Source organism: Ahaetulla prasina, chromosome 4 (assembly GCF_028640845.1).
Source record: "Ahaetulla prasina isolate Xishuangbanna chromosome 4, ASM2864084v1, whole genome shotgun sequence".
In the NCBI taxonomy this organism is placed as follows: domain Eukaryota; kingdom Metazoa; phylum Chordata; class Lepidosauria; order Squamata; family Colubridae; genus Ahaetulla; species Ahaetulla prasina.
The window spans coordinates 59,393,132-59,409,676 of NC_080542.1; the positions used below are offsets into that span (position 1 = coordinate 59,393,132).

General features: G+C 42.6%; 1 protein-coding gene across 1 annotated transcript in view; it reads left to right on the top strand.

Moving 5' to 3' along the window:
* GLIPR2 (GLI pathogenesis related 2) overlaps positions 1 to 16,013 on the top strand; it is a 110,271-nt gene extending 94,258 nt beyond the window's left edge. Inside the window, exon 5 of the mRNA XM_058180251.1 lies at positions 15,970 to 16,013. Coding sequence (XP_058036234.1) covers positions 15,970 to 15,998 — 29 coding nt within the window. The 3' untranslated portion in view covers positions 15,999 to 16,013. The remainder of the gene's footprint in view (positions 1 to 15,969) is intronic.
* Positions 16,014 to 16,545: the final 532 nt, after the last annotated feature.

Genomic DNA, 16,545 nt, shown 5'->3' on the forward strand with positions numbered 1-16,545 from the left:
TGACAGGAACAGGATTTGATAAAGCATTGCCAATTTTGACCACTTGTTGTCTGTTTGATAGGAAAGCTGTTATCCAATTGTGGAGGGGTCCTGAGATGCCATAAGATTTTAGTTTTATGAGAAGTTTATCATGTACTACTGAGTCAAAAAGCTTTACAGAAGTCTATGTAGATTGCATCTATTGCTTTGCCCTGATCAAGATTTGTAGTCCATGTTTTTGCAATGAAGAAGTTGTAAATTACATGATAATTATTTTCTGAAACCAAATTATTTATTAGAGAGTAGGTTGCTTGTTTCTAGGTAGAGGGTAATGAATTGGTTCAGTGATTCCCAAAGTGTGAGCCGCGGCTCCCCAGGGAGCCGCGCTATCGTCATAAGGGAGCCGCGAAGAAGCAGCGTCTGCTCCATACGCGGTGTTGCGAGATCCCAGATGCACAAAGCCGGACACGGCCGCAGCGACCGGGACTCGTACACCGCAACTTGGGATAACTCTAAAAGCCAAGGGACCTTTGCGCAGCCGCACTCACACCCTCCGCGGGGCAGGCCACAGCAGGTAGGAAGACGGCAGCCGCCGCCGCCGGACTAAAGGAGAAGCGCGAGCGCCGGCTTCGCCTGCCCGTTTGAATCACAGCGCCTGCCCAGACGACGGACTAAAGGAGAAGCGCGAGCGCCGGCTTCGCCCGCCCGTTTGAATCCAGCGCCTGCCCAGACGACGGACTAAAGGAGAAGCGTGAGCGCCGGCTTCGCCCGCCCGTTTGAATCACAGCGCCTGCCCAGACGACGGACTAAAGGAGAAGCGCGAGCGCCGGCTTCGCCCGCCCGTTTGAATCCAGTGCCTGCCCTGACACGCTGTTCAACATGGCTGCGGCCATCACGCTCGATGGCATCGGGAAAGAGGGGTTGCGCAGAAAATAGTAAAACTATTTTGTTGGTTCCTCCCAGGTGAGTCAGGCTGGAGGCGAGAACAGTCACCTCTTTTACAAGGCGGAGATTTGAGGGAACAAGGGGATCGTGAGAGGTCAAACTCCGAGACCGAAGCAGGGACTTTCATTTCTGGGAAAGTTTTGCAGAGGTTGCTCTTATCAAAGGAGACGGCGCGTCCATCAGCAAATCCAGACGGGCAGACCTTCTTTAAATTGTGAATTTAAAGCTCGTATTTAATTTATTTTTCAATTAACCTAACCTTAACGATCTAAAAAGTAGATTTCCAAATCCTTAAAAAGACAAAAATAAAAAAAAAAATCGGATGTACCTATTAAGGGAGCCGCGGAAAAAATCCGAAGTGTTATGGGAGCCGCAAACCAAAAAAGATTGGGAACCTCTGAATTGGTTGATGATAGATTCCATTACTTTGCAGGTGATACATCAAAGAGAGATAGGTCTGTAATTTTCAGCTAGGCTGGGGTCTCCTTTTTTGAAGACAGGGATGACCATGGCAAGTGACCAAAGTTTGGGAAGGGAACTGGTCGTGAAAGCTTTTTCAAAGATTATGCTTAGGGGTTCTGCTATATTAGTGGAAAGCTTTTTTAAGAAGTATGCACATAGTCCATCAGGTCCAATAGATAGGGATAGTTTTAGTTTGCAAAGGGCTTTTTCAACATTATCTTCTGTGAAATCTATATGTGTTAGGTCGTTGTACTCATTGTTGGTACGATTGGGGAATGTCGGCTATAAGCCATTATTGTTAACAAAGACTGCCAAAGAATGTGTTGAAGAGGTTTGCTTTAACTGTTTCATCATTATATTCTTTGCCGTTAGAGTCTTTTAGTGGTGGGATAGATCTCGAGTCTTTAAGTTTGTTGCTCACAAAATTATAAAAAGCATGATTTGAATTTGTGCGCAGAAGGTCTTCTTCTTGCTTGGTGTGGTAATTGGTGCATTCAGTTTTTATTTGGTTGCGTATGTTTCTGTAGCGGTTTTTAAAATTTGTTACATACTGTAGCCCTTTTTGTTTCTTCTCCAGAGGGATTTTTTTTTGGGATTGAAGCTTTTTTATTGATATGGGTAATTTGTTTTTGTTTTTTTTGTTTTGGTGGTGGTTTGTGGTATGTAAAGATTAATGACTCTATTGACTTCAAGTCACTTGACAATAGTCACTTGGCTATTTCTCAGGCAGAATGGGGAGAGATCAAATGATGGGCTCTGATCAATTGATGGGACATATATAACAATCCAGGAAGTGCCAGATACTTCACCCCAATAACAATCCAGGAAGTTAGTCAATGTGGCATGTTTGTCTTATAGTTTCAAAGACATAATATATGTCAGTGCCACAGGAAACAGATATTTACAGCGTGCAGGTATACAAAGACGTCATATCTCATACATAACAATTAGCAAGTTTCTACTAATTCTAGTATTTCAGTATATCTATTCCTTTACAGAGGTTTTTAAGAAGAGATTGTATAGCCATTTGCCCAGATTGGTACTGGGTATCTTGCTTGGGCAGGGGGTTGGACTAGAAGGCCTCCAAGTTCCCTTCCAACTCTGTTGTTCTGTATTCTATTTCATACTTTGAGAACTGCTGCTCTTGGAAGATTTCATACTTCCTCCCAACTTACACATGCCAGGGAATTTTCTTGCATTCTAACTAGCAAACTATAGAACTGCAAATAAATACAAATGAACTGATGTGAAACATTCTGTGAATCCATTTTTCCTATCTGGTTATTATATAGTCTTTGAATTGCTTTCAGGAAGCACATAAAAGAGCCTCTTTAAAAAAATGTATGAAAACCATGAAGTAATCAAAAAACAGAAGCTGAAATTTTCACCAATTGTCTTGCTCAGATTTGTTTTCTGGCTAAATTTTCCCCACCAAGGATTTAGAAGCAGTTTGGCAATTAGTTACTTGTAGGATTGACAGTGATTTGATCTTGGTGTGTCTGGGAATTCCTTGAATGTGTCTGCAGGTAGAGAAAAACAATTAGTGTGAACATACAAGCAATTGTCAATATGTTGAAGTCTGTCCTATTCACAAACATTACAGATAGACAGCACATGGAGAACTGGAAAAAGAAAACAGAAATTCTGACATTCAACCTAGTTTAATTATTGAAAATTCCTCTGCAATGCAAGGCAGACCACTTTAATTTAAAAAAAATATTCTTTGATTCAGAATGACACTAAGGAAAAGCTAACATTTCTGCATGTCAGATCCACCACCTTCGGCTTGGCATCTTGCTGGCATTTTGCCATCAATCGGGAAAGGGAGAGGGGAACAAATGGGCAATAAAGCTATATACTTTTATAATGGGAAATTGGTAGTCGGGGTTGACAGTTGAGGAAGAACAGAGCAGTGCTGGCATCTTCAAGGCAGTTTACCTTGAGAGAGTGGAATTTCATCAGCAGTTCCCAAAACATCTTGGCAGTGCTGGATTGACTACACATTGGCAGACCATGTGGGAAGGGCTAGGGGAAACCAGATATTTAGTTCTGTATTGGTGTGTGGGAACTTTAGATTCCACTTGATTTTACTGCAATCAGCATCTCTTAGTAAAAGTGCCTTTTTACTTCAGCCTAATGGAGTCGAGAGTTTTACTTCCCATGGAGCACAGACTGGGGCAGATCTGACACTGTGTTTTTACAAGTTATCTGTACTATTTAAGCTTGTATAGGTATCTTCACTTAATGAGCATTTGTTTAGTAACTGTTTAAAATTGTGATGGCACTGAACAAAGGGACTTATAACTGATGTTCAAAGTTATAGCCATTGCTGCACCTCTGCTATGACATGATTGCTATCTGGCCACTTAGCAATCTGTTCACATTTACCCTCTGTGATCATGCAATTGCCATTTATATTTTTTTCTGTCAGCTTTTCTAAAAAGTCAACAGGGAAGCTGACAAGGAAAGTCCCAAACTGCTGTTGCAGGACTCCGTCTTGTACCTCAGTGCTGGTTGAAAAAGATCTACTAAAATTAATTTTTCAGCAAGGCTCTAAAATTCTGCTTAGCTTTTGCTTGGACTTTAACAGCCAATGTTTTTGAGACAGGGCACCCTATGTGGGGCGGAGTCCTTTTGCAAAGCAGAGCTATTGCTCTCAAACATGCTGGCTGGAAAAAGTCTTTATCCCCATTCTGTAAGATTGCATTTGCCAGAAAGCTAGAGAATGTAGTTTTTTTAAGGCTAGAAAGGCTAACACCTAAAGGGGATGGGAACTGGTGCACTGAGCCAGAGAAGGGACCAGAGAGCTCTGTATCCAAGTTTTGATTTCTCCAATCCAGCAAAGGAATTCCATTTCAGCAGGCACTTTTCCCCTCTGTACATTTAATGAACTGCATGGTCACTTAGTGACCACACTTGGGAGAGCCAAGATAGTGGTAATTGAGTGAGGCAATCATGTGGGTGCCTCATTTAACAACTGTCACAAATTATTATCATTATGAGCAGGCTCCATTATGGTTGTAAATCTAGGATTACTTATAGTCCATGATCAATGGTTGCAGAATTTGGGTTTGGCTAGTCCAGACAAAAGAAGGACTAGGGGTGATATAATAGCAGTATTCCAGTATTTAAGAGGCTATTACAAAAAGTAGGGGATCAACTTATTTTCCAAAGCACCACAGGGCAGGAAAAACTAATCAAGGTGAGAAGCAAGCTGGAATTAAGAAGAAACTTCCTAGCAATGAGGACAATTAACCAGTGGAACAGCTTGCCACTAGAAGTTGTGTGTACTTCATCACTGAAGAATTTTAAGAAGAGATTGGACGTGTGAAATAGTACAAGATCTCCTACTTGAGCAGGGGGCTGGACTAAAAGACCTCCAAGATCCCTTCCAGATCTATTCTGATTGATTGACTAGATCAAATGTGTGAGATAACCTTGGAACTTGAAATCATGTTCTACTGATTGCAGAAATCCCTATAAACTGAGTTGGTGGAGAAGGTGAATTATTTACCAGAAGGCAAAACAGTCCCCAGAATGCCCTCTGTTTTTCAAGTGGAATGTTTGAAAGTGGTGGATGGATTCCTTCACACAACTATTATGCTATTGATTTATGTTTTACTTTACAGCCTGACCGATTCCTATTTCCTATATTCCATATTTCAATATAGCATGTCTAATAAAATTATTTTTAAAGTCAGCATTAATCAAATTAGAAGCAGTGAAATAGAGTTTCAAATCTTGGAATACTATATTTAACCTGTGGAGTTTTTTTCTCCTGCAAAATTAATTTAAATACCTTTTTCTGCCCTTTTTAAAATGGTACATCTGCTGTTAAAACAGATATTATCTAAACAAAAATATTCTTGGCAAAATATAAAATTTTTATCATAGAATTTCTCCCCAAAGTGACAATTTTAATTTCTCCCATCTTAATTTTGTTTTAATTCCATTTCACATCTTAACATAATTATTTTGAAATAACTTATCCGTCATATTTATCATAGTGATACCCAAGTATTTTACTTTTTTTATTAATCTTAAAACCAATTTCCTTCATGAGTTCTATTTGATATTCTAATGTTATATTTTTGTTAACATTTTTGACTTCTGATTATTAATCCTGAAACCTGCTTGCAGATTTACTTTTCCCATAGTGAATCTTAAAAATTATCACCAAATCATCCAATAACTTATAAATTTGTTTTTTAATTTTAATTCTTATAATTTTCTGAACTTTTGTCTTTTGTCTCTGTTCAGTATCTCGAGAACCAAAATGAGCAAAAATGGACTTAGTGGACATCCTTGACCTTATCTGTAGGTTGTTCTAACCCACACATCCTTCACTCAGTTTGGCAGCTTTCCCAGTGGCTGGTCTGATAAAGTGAAAGTATAATAATTGCTATGTTAAAAGTAAAATGTCAGCAACCCCTTTATACATATATTTTGCTTCTCTCTATCTGCAAGATTTTAGTCCCAATTAGCTCTCCATAGTCATATTCTCCTAAGTTCTTATTGTGTATTTTCTGGACCTTTATTAAGATTATTCACAAAAATCCCTTTAACATTTTTATTGTTATTTTTACCTCTCCACCAGTTCTTTTTTGTATTATGTCTTGTTTAATCTACATCTTTTTGTTTTATAAAATCTACTAATTATTACAATCAACACTCCTATAAATGTCCAGTCAGGCTAACAGTTTTACTATTTTCAAAGACATTTTATCAGAAAAAATATTTCCTCTATTTTTTAAAACCACTGCCCCCTTTTGTCCATTTAATATTACTTAGATCACAATTTTATTAAAGTTTTTGTTTTAAATTGAAATCATTTAAAATACTGAGGGTGGGGTGGGGAGGAAAAGTTCCTCTTCATAATTCCAAAAAGAAAAAAATCTTTGCTCTTCAGTTCTGTTTTAAATATCTTTGTTAGGTTGTAAATTAAATTTACAATTTAAATTAATTTAGAGTGGTTAAGTGAGGATTTTGTCAATCAAACATCCATAAATATTCTATACCACTATACCATGTCAAGCTAGTCATAACACCTCATTCAGAAACCACCTGATGTTTCTAACTGAAAAAGGCATCAAGGGAACTGAATGGTTTACATTGTCATTCTCTAAATCCATTAATTGCTTTTGGTATTAGACTCTGCTATCAAGTCAAATATCCAGTCAAAAACAGTACAGAATAAAACTCAGTATGCTTGTATCCAAATGTGCAGAATTGGGCTAATGAAATGTGCTGAGAGTTGGATTAATTGAAAGAACTCATTTTTTAACCTTTTGCTTTAGGCCAGGATAACAAAATTGTCAGTGAGAATCAGACCTCAAATATAGTTTACTTAAATATGAAGTTGTAAAACCAAATATTGGTCTTAGTCTTACTGTTCCCATCCTTGTGACAAAGAATAGAGGCAAAGAGACACAGCAGAGAATTCCTGTGAAATTTGGTTTGAATTCTTTCTAGAGGCACAAGAGTTATAACTAGGTACCAACAGCTGTGCTCTAACTTTAGCAGGTTACACTCAGAAAGCAGCTAGGATAAATAAGGTTCCTTTACTGGAGAAATAAGTGTTTTGGACTGCATTTTACCTAGAAATTTTGCGCGAGATCATGGCATGAAAAATTATGCATACTTCTTAAAACGATTTAACCTACTCAATAGGATAATAATTTCAAATTTATCTCCTGGGCAGTTTCACAAAGTTCATCACCTTGGTTTTATTATGGTTAATTTCCAGAGCTTCAGAAACTCAATGGCTGGCAAAGTTTGATTGGCCCTTAGAGGTCAGTCAGAGTCTGAGAAGGTAACAGTGTGCCTTCCATAGCAATAGCAACAAGACTTGACAACCCTCTCTAAGTGGTTTACAGAATCAGCATATTTGCCCATATATGATAGGACTGAGATATGTTTCATTGCTAGTGTCATTGGATGATGGGAAAGGTAATTCATCACAGCAACTAATGTGTTTAATATAACTAATGTATTAAGTTTAGCATTATATAAGACTAAGTGCTATTGCTATTGCTATTGCTAGTTAAATAACAACATAGCAAAAATATAGCTTTCTTTGACTTCTTTATAAACAGGGAACTTGTTAATATAATTTCCTTGGCAGCTTTGCCTAACTTATGATGGTTTTATCATAAAAAAGTTTTGCAATTTGCAACTCAAGCTAGGCCTAGGAATTAGGTCAAAAACTGAAATGATCAAAGCCTGTGATTTGGAGATGTGGTGTTGTAGGATTAAAGCATGGTCAAACATGGAATAGCCTGCTCTAGATCCAGTTTGTTTCTTGGTCATTATGTTTGTTATGTATTAACAGTTGTGCCTTTAAATATTTGAGCGGGAAATCAGCACGTTGCTGATTGGACGAAGCCTCCAGCAGAACTGTATAAAAGGAGAGGTTTTTGCCCCAGCCTGTTGCTGGGTTCACCCTATATTAAAGAGCTGTTGTCACTACCCTGGTCTCCAGCCTCGTTACTTCCGAAACTTAACATTGGCGACGAAGGTGGGATCTCGAGGCTAAGGAGAACCAGAACCGAGCTGAAGCACGCTAGTCCCGAACCCAGCAAACTCAGGGCAGAAACGCGGAAATGGCAAACACGCCACCCGCACCGTACAACCCGGGCAAGGAGAAATGGGGAACATATATGACCCGTTTCGAAAGCTTTCTAGAAGCCAACGAACTACAGGGGATCCTGATAACCGCAAAGGGCTTACTTCCTAAGCCATTGCGGGCCGGAGGTGTCGAGATTGCGGAAGCCCTGGCAGAGCCAACGCCGATACAATCGGTATCGTGGCCGACTCTGCAGACTTTGCTGAAGAACCATTTCACTCGACGCCATCCAAATATGCAGCGGTTTGAATTCGGAGAACGAGACAGATGGAGGGCGAGTCCATCGGTGACTACATGGCCGCTTTAAGAAGAGCGCCCAAGGACTGCGGATACCGAGACTTAGGCAAAGTGCTACTCGAGCAACTCATCCGAGGGGTCAAGGACATCCGCCACGGCGACGACTGCTAGCCAGGAGCAACCTGACACTAGCCACCGCTCTGGACGAGGCCAGAGCACACGAAATGTCTACTAAAGCAGCAGAGACTCTGCAAAAGCCTCTTCAATCCAAGGCGGCGCCAAAGCCAACGCCAGTACACCAGGAGGAGATTCAGTCCGAATCCGAAGGTGAGGCGAGGATGAGGAAGGGTCTGCCGGACCGAGAAACGCGACACTGAGGACCGTGACGAGCGGAAGCTGCGGAGGGCAGCATCAGCGCCAACGCTGCAGGTTTAAAGACGCAACATGCCGGCGGTGTGGGAAGAAAGGACACTTAGCTCAGGTTTGCAGAGCGGCCCAACCTTCCCGCCGAAAATTCAAATCGGCCAATCAAAACGCTGAACCGGAAAGGCGGCCCGCGATTGGTTCAAACAAGAAAGCGCGAAGTCTAACCAAACGACTGTCATTATAGGCCGCCTCAACCAAAGTGGAAAGAAGATTTTCACAAAGCCCAAGATCGAGGGAGTACGGTGCAGGCTTGAAGTGGACACGGGATCAGCGATCACCATCATGTCCTGGGACACCCTGGTGAAGTCGCTGCCGTCCGTCGCGAAGCGCCATCTGCCAGCACAGCGGCCACGAGTGCACGACTACCAGGGGAATCGCATCCCTGTTCGAGGACCACCTCCGTCCGAGTCGAGCACGGCCCTCACAAAAGACCCTGCCCATCACGATCGTCGAAGGAACTCTGCCCAGTCTGTTGGGACTAGACTGGTTTCGTGCCCTGGGCATGGGAGTGACTGGCATCTACAGAAGTGACTGCAATTTGAAAGACATTCTCTTTAACGAGTTCGAAGATGTCTTCAAGGACTGCCTGGGCAAGTACAAGGGACCCCTATTTCCTTCAACTTAGACCCCAGGTAGCCCCCATTAGGCTTAAGGCGAGGAGAGTCCTTTGCCCTAAAACCAAAAATTGATAAGGAGCTGGACAAGCTCATAAATCAGGGGTTTTGGTGCCAGTCGATCACGCAAAGTGGGAGACGCCAATCGTCACCCCATCAAATCGGACGGGTCAATTAGAATTTGCGCTGACTACAAGGCGACGCTTAACAAAGCCTTACAGAAAAGCGCTACCGGTTCCGTGGTGCAACATTTATTGCACTCCTTGGGGCAAGGGCAAGTCTTTGCAAAGTTAGACTTGGCCCAAGCCTACCAACAACTGCCAGTAGACGCCCGCACAGCGAAGCCCAAACGATTGTGACGCACAGGGGGCATTCAAGTGCACCGATTGCAATTTGGGGTTAGTGTGGCACCAGGGCTGTTCCAAAACCTGATGGAACGACTACTGCAAGGGCTCCCAGGGGTAGTTCCCTACTTCGATGATGTCCTAATTTCAGGGGAAAACATGGAGGAATTGGGGGAGCGGTTAAGAAAGGTCTTGAGCATTTTCCGGACAGCCGGATTAAAAGTCAAGACAAACAAATGCCAGATAGGGGTCGAATCGTCGATTTCTTGGGCTACCGGATAGACAAGAAAGGAATTCACCCTACTGAGAGCAAAGTTAAGGCAATTAGGAAGGCTCCAGCGCCCAAAAACAAAGCAGAGCTGCAGGCATTCCTGGATTGGTTAATTTTACGCGGTCTTTTGAAGAACAAAGCAACTGCTATGGAACCGCTGCATAGGCTCTTAGGAAAAATACTGTTTGGTCTTGGGGAAAGTCAGAAAATAGGGCTTTTGAAGCAGTAAAGAACCTGCTCTCAAGTGATAGCCTGCTCATCCAATATCACGACTCACTACCCCTAGTGCTGGTTTATGGCCTCCCTTATGGGGTGGGGCTGTACTCAGCCATAGACTTCCAAACGGCACAGAAGCCCCTATAGCGTTCTACTCTAGAACGATGTCCTCCCCAGAGAGGAACTACAGCCAATTAGACAAAGAAGCATTAGCCATTGTATCAGGGGTCAAAAAATTCCATGAGTATGTCTTTGGGCGGAATTTTGAAATAGTGACTGACCACAGACCGTTACTGGGATTACTGGCTGGCGACCGCCAACGCCTGTGGCACTTTCGCCACGCTTGACTCGATGGACTATATTTTAGCCGCTTACTCATACAAGCTGCAGCATCGACCGGGAAAGAAGTGGGGCATGCAGACGCATTGAGCCGATGCCCACTGCCAGGGCGACCGAAGACCCCACTCCGGGACACCCATCCTCCTTATTGACTCGTTGGACTCTGGCCCAGTCACATCAAAGGAAGTGGCTCGGCATCATACCGACATTGTGTTAAGGACTGTACCGGTTGGGTACAGAGAGGTGGCCAGCGCCGCTTAACGGTTCAAAGAATTTGTTAAGAAACGTGATGAGCTCTCGGCTCAAGGGGTGCCTGTTATGGGGTGATCGTGTAATAATTCCTGTTAAGTTAAGGGCAAGGTATTGGACCTCCTCCACGAGGGTCACCCAGGCATCGAAGGATGAAGGGGTTAGCTAGAAGCTATGTATGGTGGCCACTCATGGACGCAGAGATTGCTGAGAGGGTAGGGAAATGCCAAGCTTGCCAAGAGTCCAGACCGCTACCCCAACAGCCCCAGTCAGAGAATGGGAAAAGCCCCAAGGGCCTTGGTCAAGAATCCACATTGACTTTGCTGGCCCTTTCACGGCCAAACGTTCCTAGTGGTGGTGGGCGCATTTTCTAAATGGTTAGAGATCATACTTATGAAGTCCACCACAGCCGAAGCAGTAATCGCAACCCTCGCCACCTATTCGCAACTCACGGGTTGCGGACACTCTGGTGTCCGACAATGAGCCCCAATTCACGGCAGCCCAGTTTGAAGAGTACCTGGCAGAGGAAGGCATCCGACATGCCCTCTCTGCACCTTTCCACCCTGCGTCGAATGGCCTTGCAGGCGTTCCGTCCGGGCGCTAAGGAGGCATTGTCCAGGCTCAAGCCAGGTGACTGGCAAACAAAATAGACTTTCCTAGCCGTCCAGCACAGAACCCCAAGCACAGCCACTGGAAAAGCCCAGCCGAATTGCTAATGGGACGAAACTCCGGTGCCCACTTGACCGTTTGAACCCCCATTACACACCGAGGGTTACAAGGGGAGCTAGAAAAACAAGGAAATGAGCATAGGCGACCGGGTGTGGGCCCGAAACTATGGGGACGGCCCTAGTTGGTCGCAGGACAAGTAACAAAAAGTAACAGGGCCAAAATCGTGCGTGGTAGAGCTACCAGACAACCGAATGTGGCGGCGCCACATAGATCAGTTAAGGAAACGAATAACTGACCAAACCAAACCAACAGAGACAGGTAATGACCAATACCACTTTGAATCCACAGCTGACAATGACCGGGAGGCGCAAGACTTAGCTGAGGTCCCAGAGTTCCAGCGGCGCCATCAGGTCCCGAGGGAAACAGCAAGGAAAATTCAAAGTAATCCAAGGCGGATGGCCAAGAAAAGAGTCGGCCAATAATCCAGAGCCCGATGGCCCAGAGAAAGAGCTGGGAGGAAAACAGCCCCTCCGACCAGCTCAAAACACCACCAGAACTGAACCGCGCAGGTCAGAAAGAACTAGGAGACGCCCAGGTTATTTGCGTGACTACGTCGAAAAATAACATGTGAATAAATATGTAAATAAGACCAAGTGTTTTCTGGGAGGGGAGGAGTGTTATGTATTAACAGTTGTGCCTTTAAATATTTGAGCGGGAAATCAGCACGTTGCTGATTGGACGAAGCCTCCAGCAGAACTGTATAAAAGGAGAGGTTTTTGCCCCAGCCTGTTGCTGGGTTCACCCTATATTAAAGAGCTGTTGTCACTACCCTGGTCTCCAGCCTCGTTACTTCCGAAACTTAACAATGTTATTTGAGTCCATCCAGCCCAAAAGCTTGACAAGATGCTTAGCATTTATCTTCATGATGGTGAGGAGCAGATTGGTGAGTAATTGCCTGGCAAATTCTGATTATTTTAAAAAAATAAATAAATATAAACTGCTAAGCCTAAGCCCCAGTCTTTGGGAATAATCACTTTGTAGCTTATCACTATGAACAAAAAACCAAGTACTGATTACCCATCCACCGTTCATCTTGATTTACAAATTCTATTGCATTTGAAGGCTAGTACTTTTAGGCTAGCCTTTAGACTAGCAGCTTTTTTAGGCTAGTACTGAACTTTTAATGCTTGAAATAATTTTAGAATAAATAAATAAGAGAGCAGATGTAAGATAGGCTGACAATTCAGAATTCAGTTTCTTAGTTCAACTTCTTCAGGCAAGAACGTACAAAAAAGATCTGAAGGAAGATCTTGGAGAACAATCATTCTATTTTGAGGAGGTGACTGACCACATCCAATATTCGTCTGAAAGCACTAGAACAGTGATGGCTAGCCTTTTTGCCAATGTGTGCCAAAAGTGGGGGGAGCGTGGACGGGTCACCCATGTGCGTGCCCACAACCATAATTCAATACACCCCGCCCACCAACGTATATGAGTGCGACCCTCCTGCGTGACCCTCACTTTTGGCACGCAATGACATGGTAGGCCCGATAAGTCCATTTTTTGCCCTCCCCAGAGCCTTTCTAGGAGTCTGGGGAGGGCAAAAACGGCCTTCCACACCACCCAGAGGCTGGAAACAATCTGTTTCCTGACTTCCGGTGGGCCCAGAAGGCTCAAAAATCAGCTGGCCGGCGCACACATATGCACCGGAGCTGAGCTAGGGCAATGCTCGCATGCCCACCAATATGGCTCCGCATGCCCCCTGTGGCACCTGTGCCATAGGTTTGCCATCACGGCACTAGAACAATGTCCCCATAATGCACTTGACTCATCTAATTTCTTAAAACAAACCAACAAACCCACACAGTATTTATGTGGTTAAAAAGGTCTTTATTTCTTTATATCTCAATTTTAATAATACAATTATAAATTGTAACTTTTGGATATCCTTAAAGCATACACTAAATAAATGTGTGTATTTGGTATTTTAAAAATTCTATTTGATCTAGATTTTATTTTCTTGATAAGATCTGACAGCTCAGCCCAAATATTAGTTGCCTTGTGTCCTAACTTTTATGAACTTGAAAAAGCAACTCTAATAATATTTCTACTGAAATCAATCTTTAATAAATAGCTGCCCCCACCCACAACAAAGCTCTGTTTAAAAAATAGATTATTCAAACTGCTTTTAAACAATTAGTTATTTGAAAATTTTAATTGGAGAAGATAAACCTGTAAAGAATGTAATGGAGGCACAACTCTTCCACATTCAAGATTATCTGTCACCTGATGACCCATATTCTTTACACTACATTTTAATTTTTGTACCAATTATAGTGTATAAGGATAATTCCTATTAGCATATTTATGGTCATTGCTTCATATTTATTGTCTGCACAACTCATTAATCTTTGTCTAGTGTGTAGGGTTGACAGCACAATCTATTTTGCTATCTTTGAGTTCCAGCCATATCCAAAAAGGGCTTTGTTTCCATGTAAATAAACTATGTTTAGGATGAAAGAACAATGGTGCATCATACAGTGATTGACACAAGCCAGGGCTGCTAATCAAAAGTAGATTTTATTACCAGATGAGTCAAATGCATTATGGGGCCTTTGTTCTAGTGCTGTCAGGCTAAGATTGGATGTGGTCAGTCACCTCCTCAAGATAGATTGATTGTTCTCCAAGATTACAAAGAGTCACCTTATTATCCAGACCAGACAACGGGGCAGTTCTTTCCAAACAGACACCTTTTGCAAAAACTGCCTATGCTTTCAGTTGATTTGAATTGCTAATACATAATCTGTCTAGCACAGATGTGCAATGAATATTGGGATGTTTTGCAGGTCATTGGATGAGGTTGAAAGATGAGGTAATGATTATTCAGTGATGGTTACTGGACATTTGCCAGCATTTAAGCACTAACACTTTCTGTCGATACTAATCAGATCATTTTCCAAAGCTTCTTTCCTTTCGTCAGCTCAGGGATAATAAATGTAAGAATATAACATAGCCTTGCTCTTCTACTTAATACAGATGTCAGGAATTTAATGCTTTGATGTAATTTTTTTAAAAAAATGTTATTCCTTCTCAGAAAAAAATCTGAGTAACAACAAGAACAACAATTCATTAAACCTCATCTAGAGTAAACTGATTACTTTGATTTGTCTTAAAACTTGTTTTTATTGGAAACAAAAAAAAAAAAGGACAATCAGTATCCCTGTTTTGCAAAACGATGTAACAAGAACAATATAACAGAGTTGGAAGGGACCTTGGAAGTCTTCTCATCCAAATTCCTGTTCAAGTAGAAGGTCCTATTCCTCCTGGGCAAATGGCTATACAGTCTCTTCTTTAAATACTCCAGTGAAGAAACATTCACAACTTCTGGAGGCAAGCTATTCCTTTGATTAAGTGTTCTCATTGCCAGGATACATACCTACCTTCCTTCCTTCCTTCCTTCCTTCCTTCCTTCCTTCCTTCCTTCCTTCCTTCCTTCCTTCCTTCCTTCCTTCCTTCCTTCCATTTTTTTTTTGAGGATGGGATGCATATCAGTTCCTTTCCAGTACTCTGGTCATTCCTTGGTGATGCAGGATCTTTGAAAGATATGATTCAGTGATTTTGAGATCACCTTTGCCAACTCGGGGATATAATTCATCTAGTCCAGGTGATTTGAACTCACCTAGAGTGGAGATAAATAGATGATAGGTAGATAGATAGATAGATAGATAGATAGATAGATAGATAGATAGATAGATAGGCTACAATGGATACAGTGGATCTCTTCATGGATCACTCTCCTGTTGTGGGCTTGCACAGCACAAAGAGCTATGAACTAAGCCATGCAGGGCCATCCAAGTTATAGTGGAGAGAAGATGGAAACGATTAGAGAGAAGCAATCTAGAACTAAGAAATTTCCTTAATAGTGAGAACAACTAATCAGTGGAAAGCTTACCTTCAGAAGTTGTAGCTCCATCTCTGGCAGCTTTAAGAAGAGACTAGCAGCCACTTGTCTGGAATGGTATAGGGTCTCCTGCTTGAGTAGGGAGTTGGACTAATAGGCTTTCATGGTCCCTTCCAACTCTTGTTGCTTGTGCCTGGATTACAGTGAATTATATGGCATGGTCAATCTCCCCCAAAGCTCCCATAACTTCAACTCCCCTCTATCATTTCACAGTGGTTAGAATGCAGCATTACAGGTTAACTCTACCACTGTCAGAAGTTTGCTTGATTGATTCAGGCTGGTTCAGCCTTCTATCCTTCCGGGGTCAGTAAAATGAGAACCTAGATTGTTTGGGGCAATATGCTGACATTATAAATTGCTCAGATAGTTCTGTAAAGCACTGTGGAGTGATATATAAATCTAAGTACTACTGCTATCTCCATTAGTAAGAGTTAAGTCCAGTATAGCTGACTGATGGAGCCTGAAATACCTAAACCATGACTTCAGATTCCAGAGGTGCAGCAACAACAGATAAGCCAGACATATGCACTCCAACTGATGCCAAGATGGCATGGAAAAAGAGATGAGGAATTTAGTGGCTTATGTTCACCAGATAAGTTAGCAAATATCTGACTTAACAAATGCCTCAACAGTAACATCAACACCTGCACCATCTGCCTAATGAACTGGGATGACTCCACCTCAACCAGGTCAGTATGGATGGATGGACACAGCTGGATATGGCTGGGTCAGCACAGATGACTCAGCGCAGATGACTCAACATATCAGATGGGCGCAACAGTTGGGTGTGACCAGGTGGGCCCAGACAAGTCACTCTTGAACAAGTCACCCCAACCAATATGGGAACAACTCAGTTCCCCACCAGCCCTTTGCCTCCCCGAAGTGCCACTAGCCAAGTGCAGAGCCAGGCACTATTTTGTTTCATCCCAGTGCCACAACCTCAAAAGGAGAGAAATCTGCAAAGCCTCCTGGAGCCCATGGTGGTGTTCATCCACTGCCCCTGAGAATCACATCCCCATTGCTCTCCTCCTCCTCCTCCTCCCAATGTCAGCTTTGGAAGCCATATTGGCTGAAGGCTTCCACACGCTGCCACTTTCTCCGATGTGGGAAAGTAGGAAAGGGGGGTGAAGGTACAAGGTGTTATTAGACATAACAACATTCTTCCTGCCGGTCAAGGTCAGGCTGGGCTCACATCTGGAGAAGGAGTG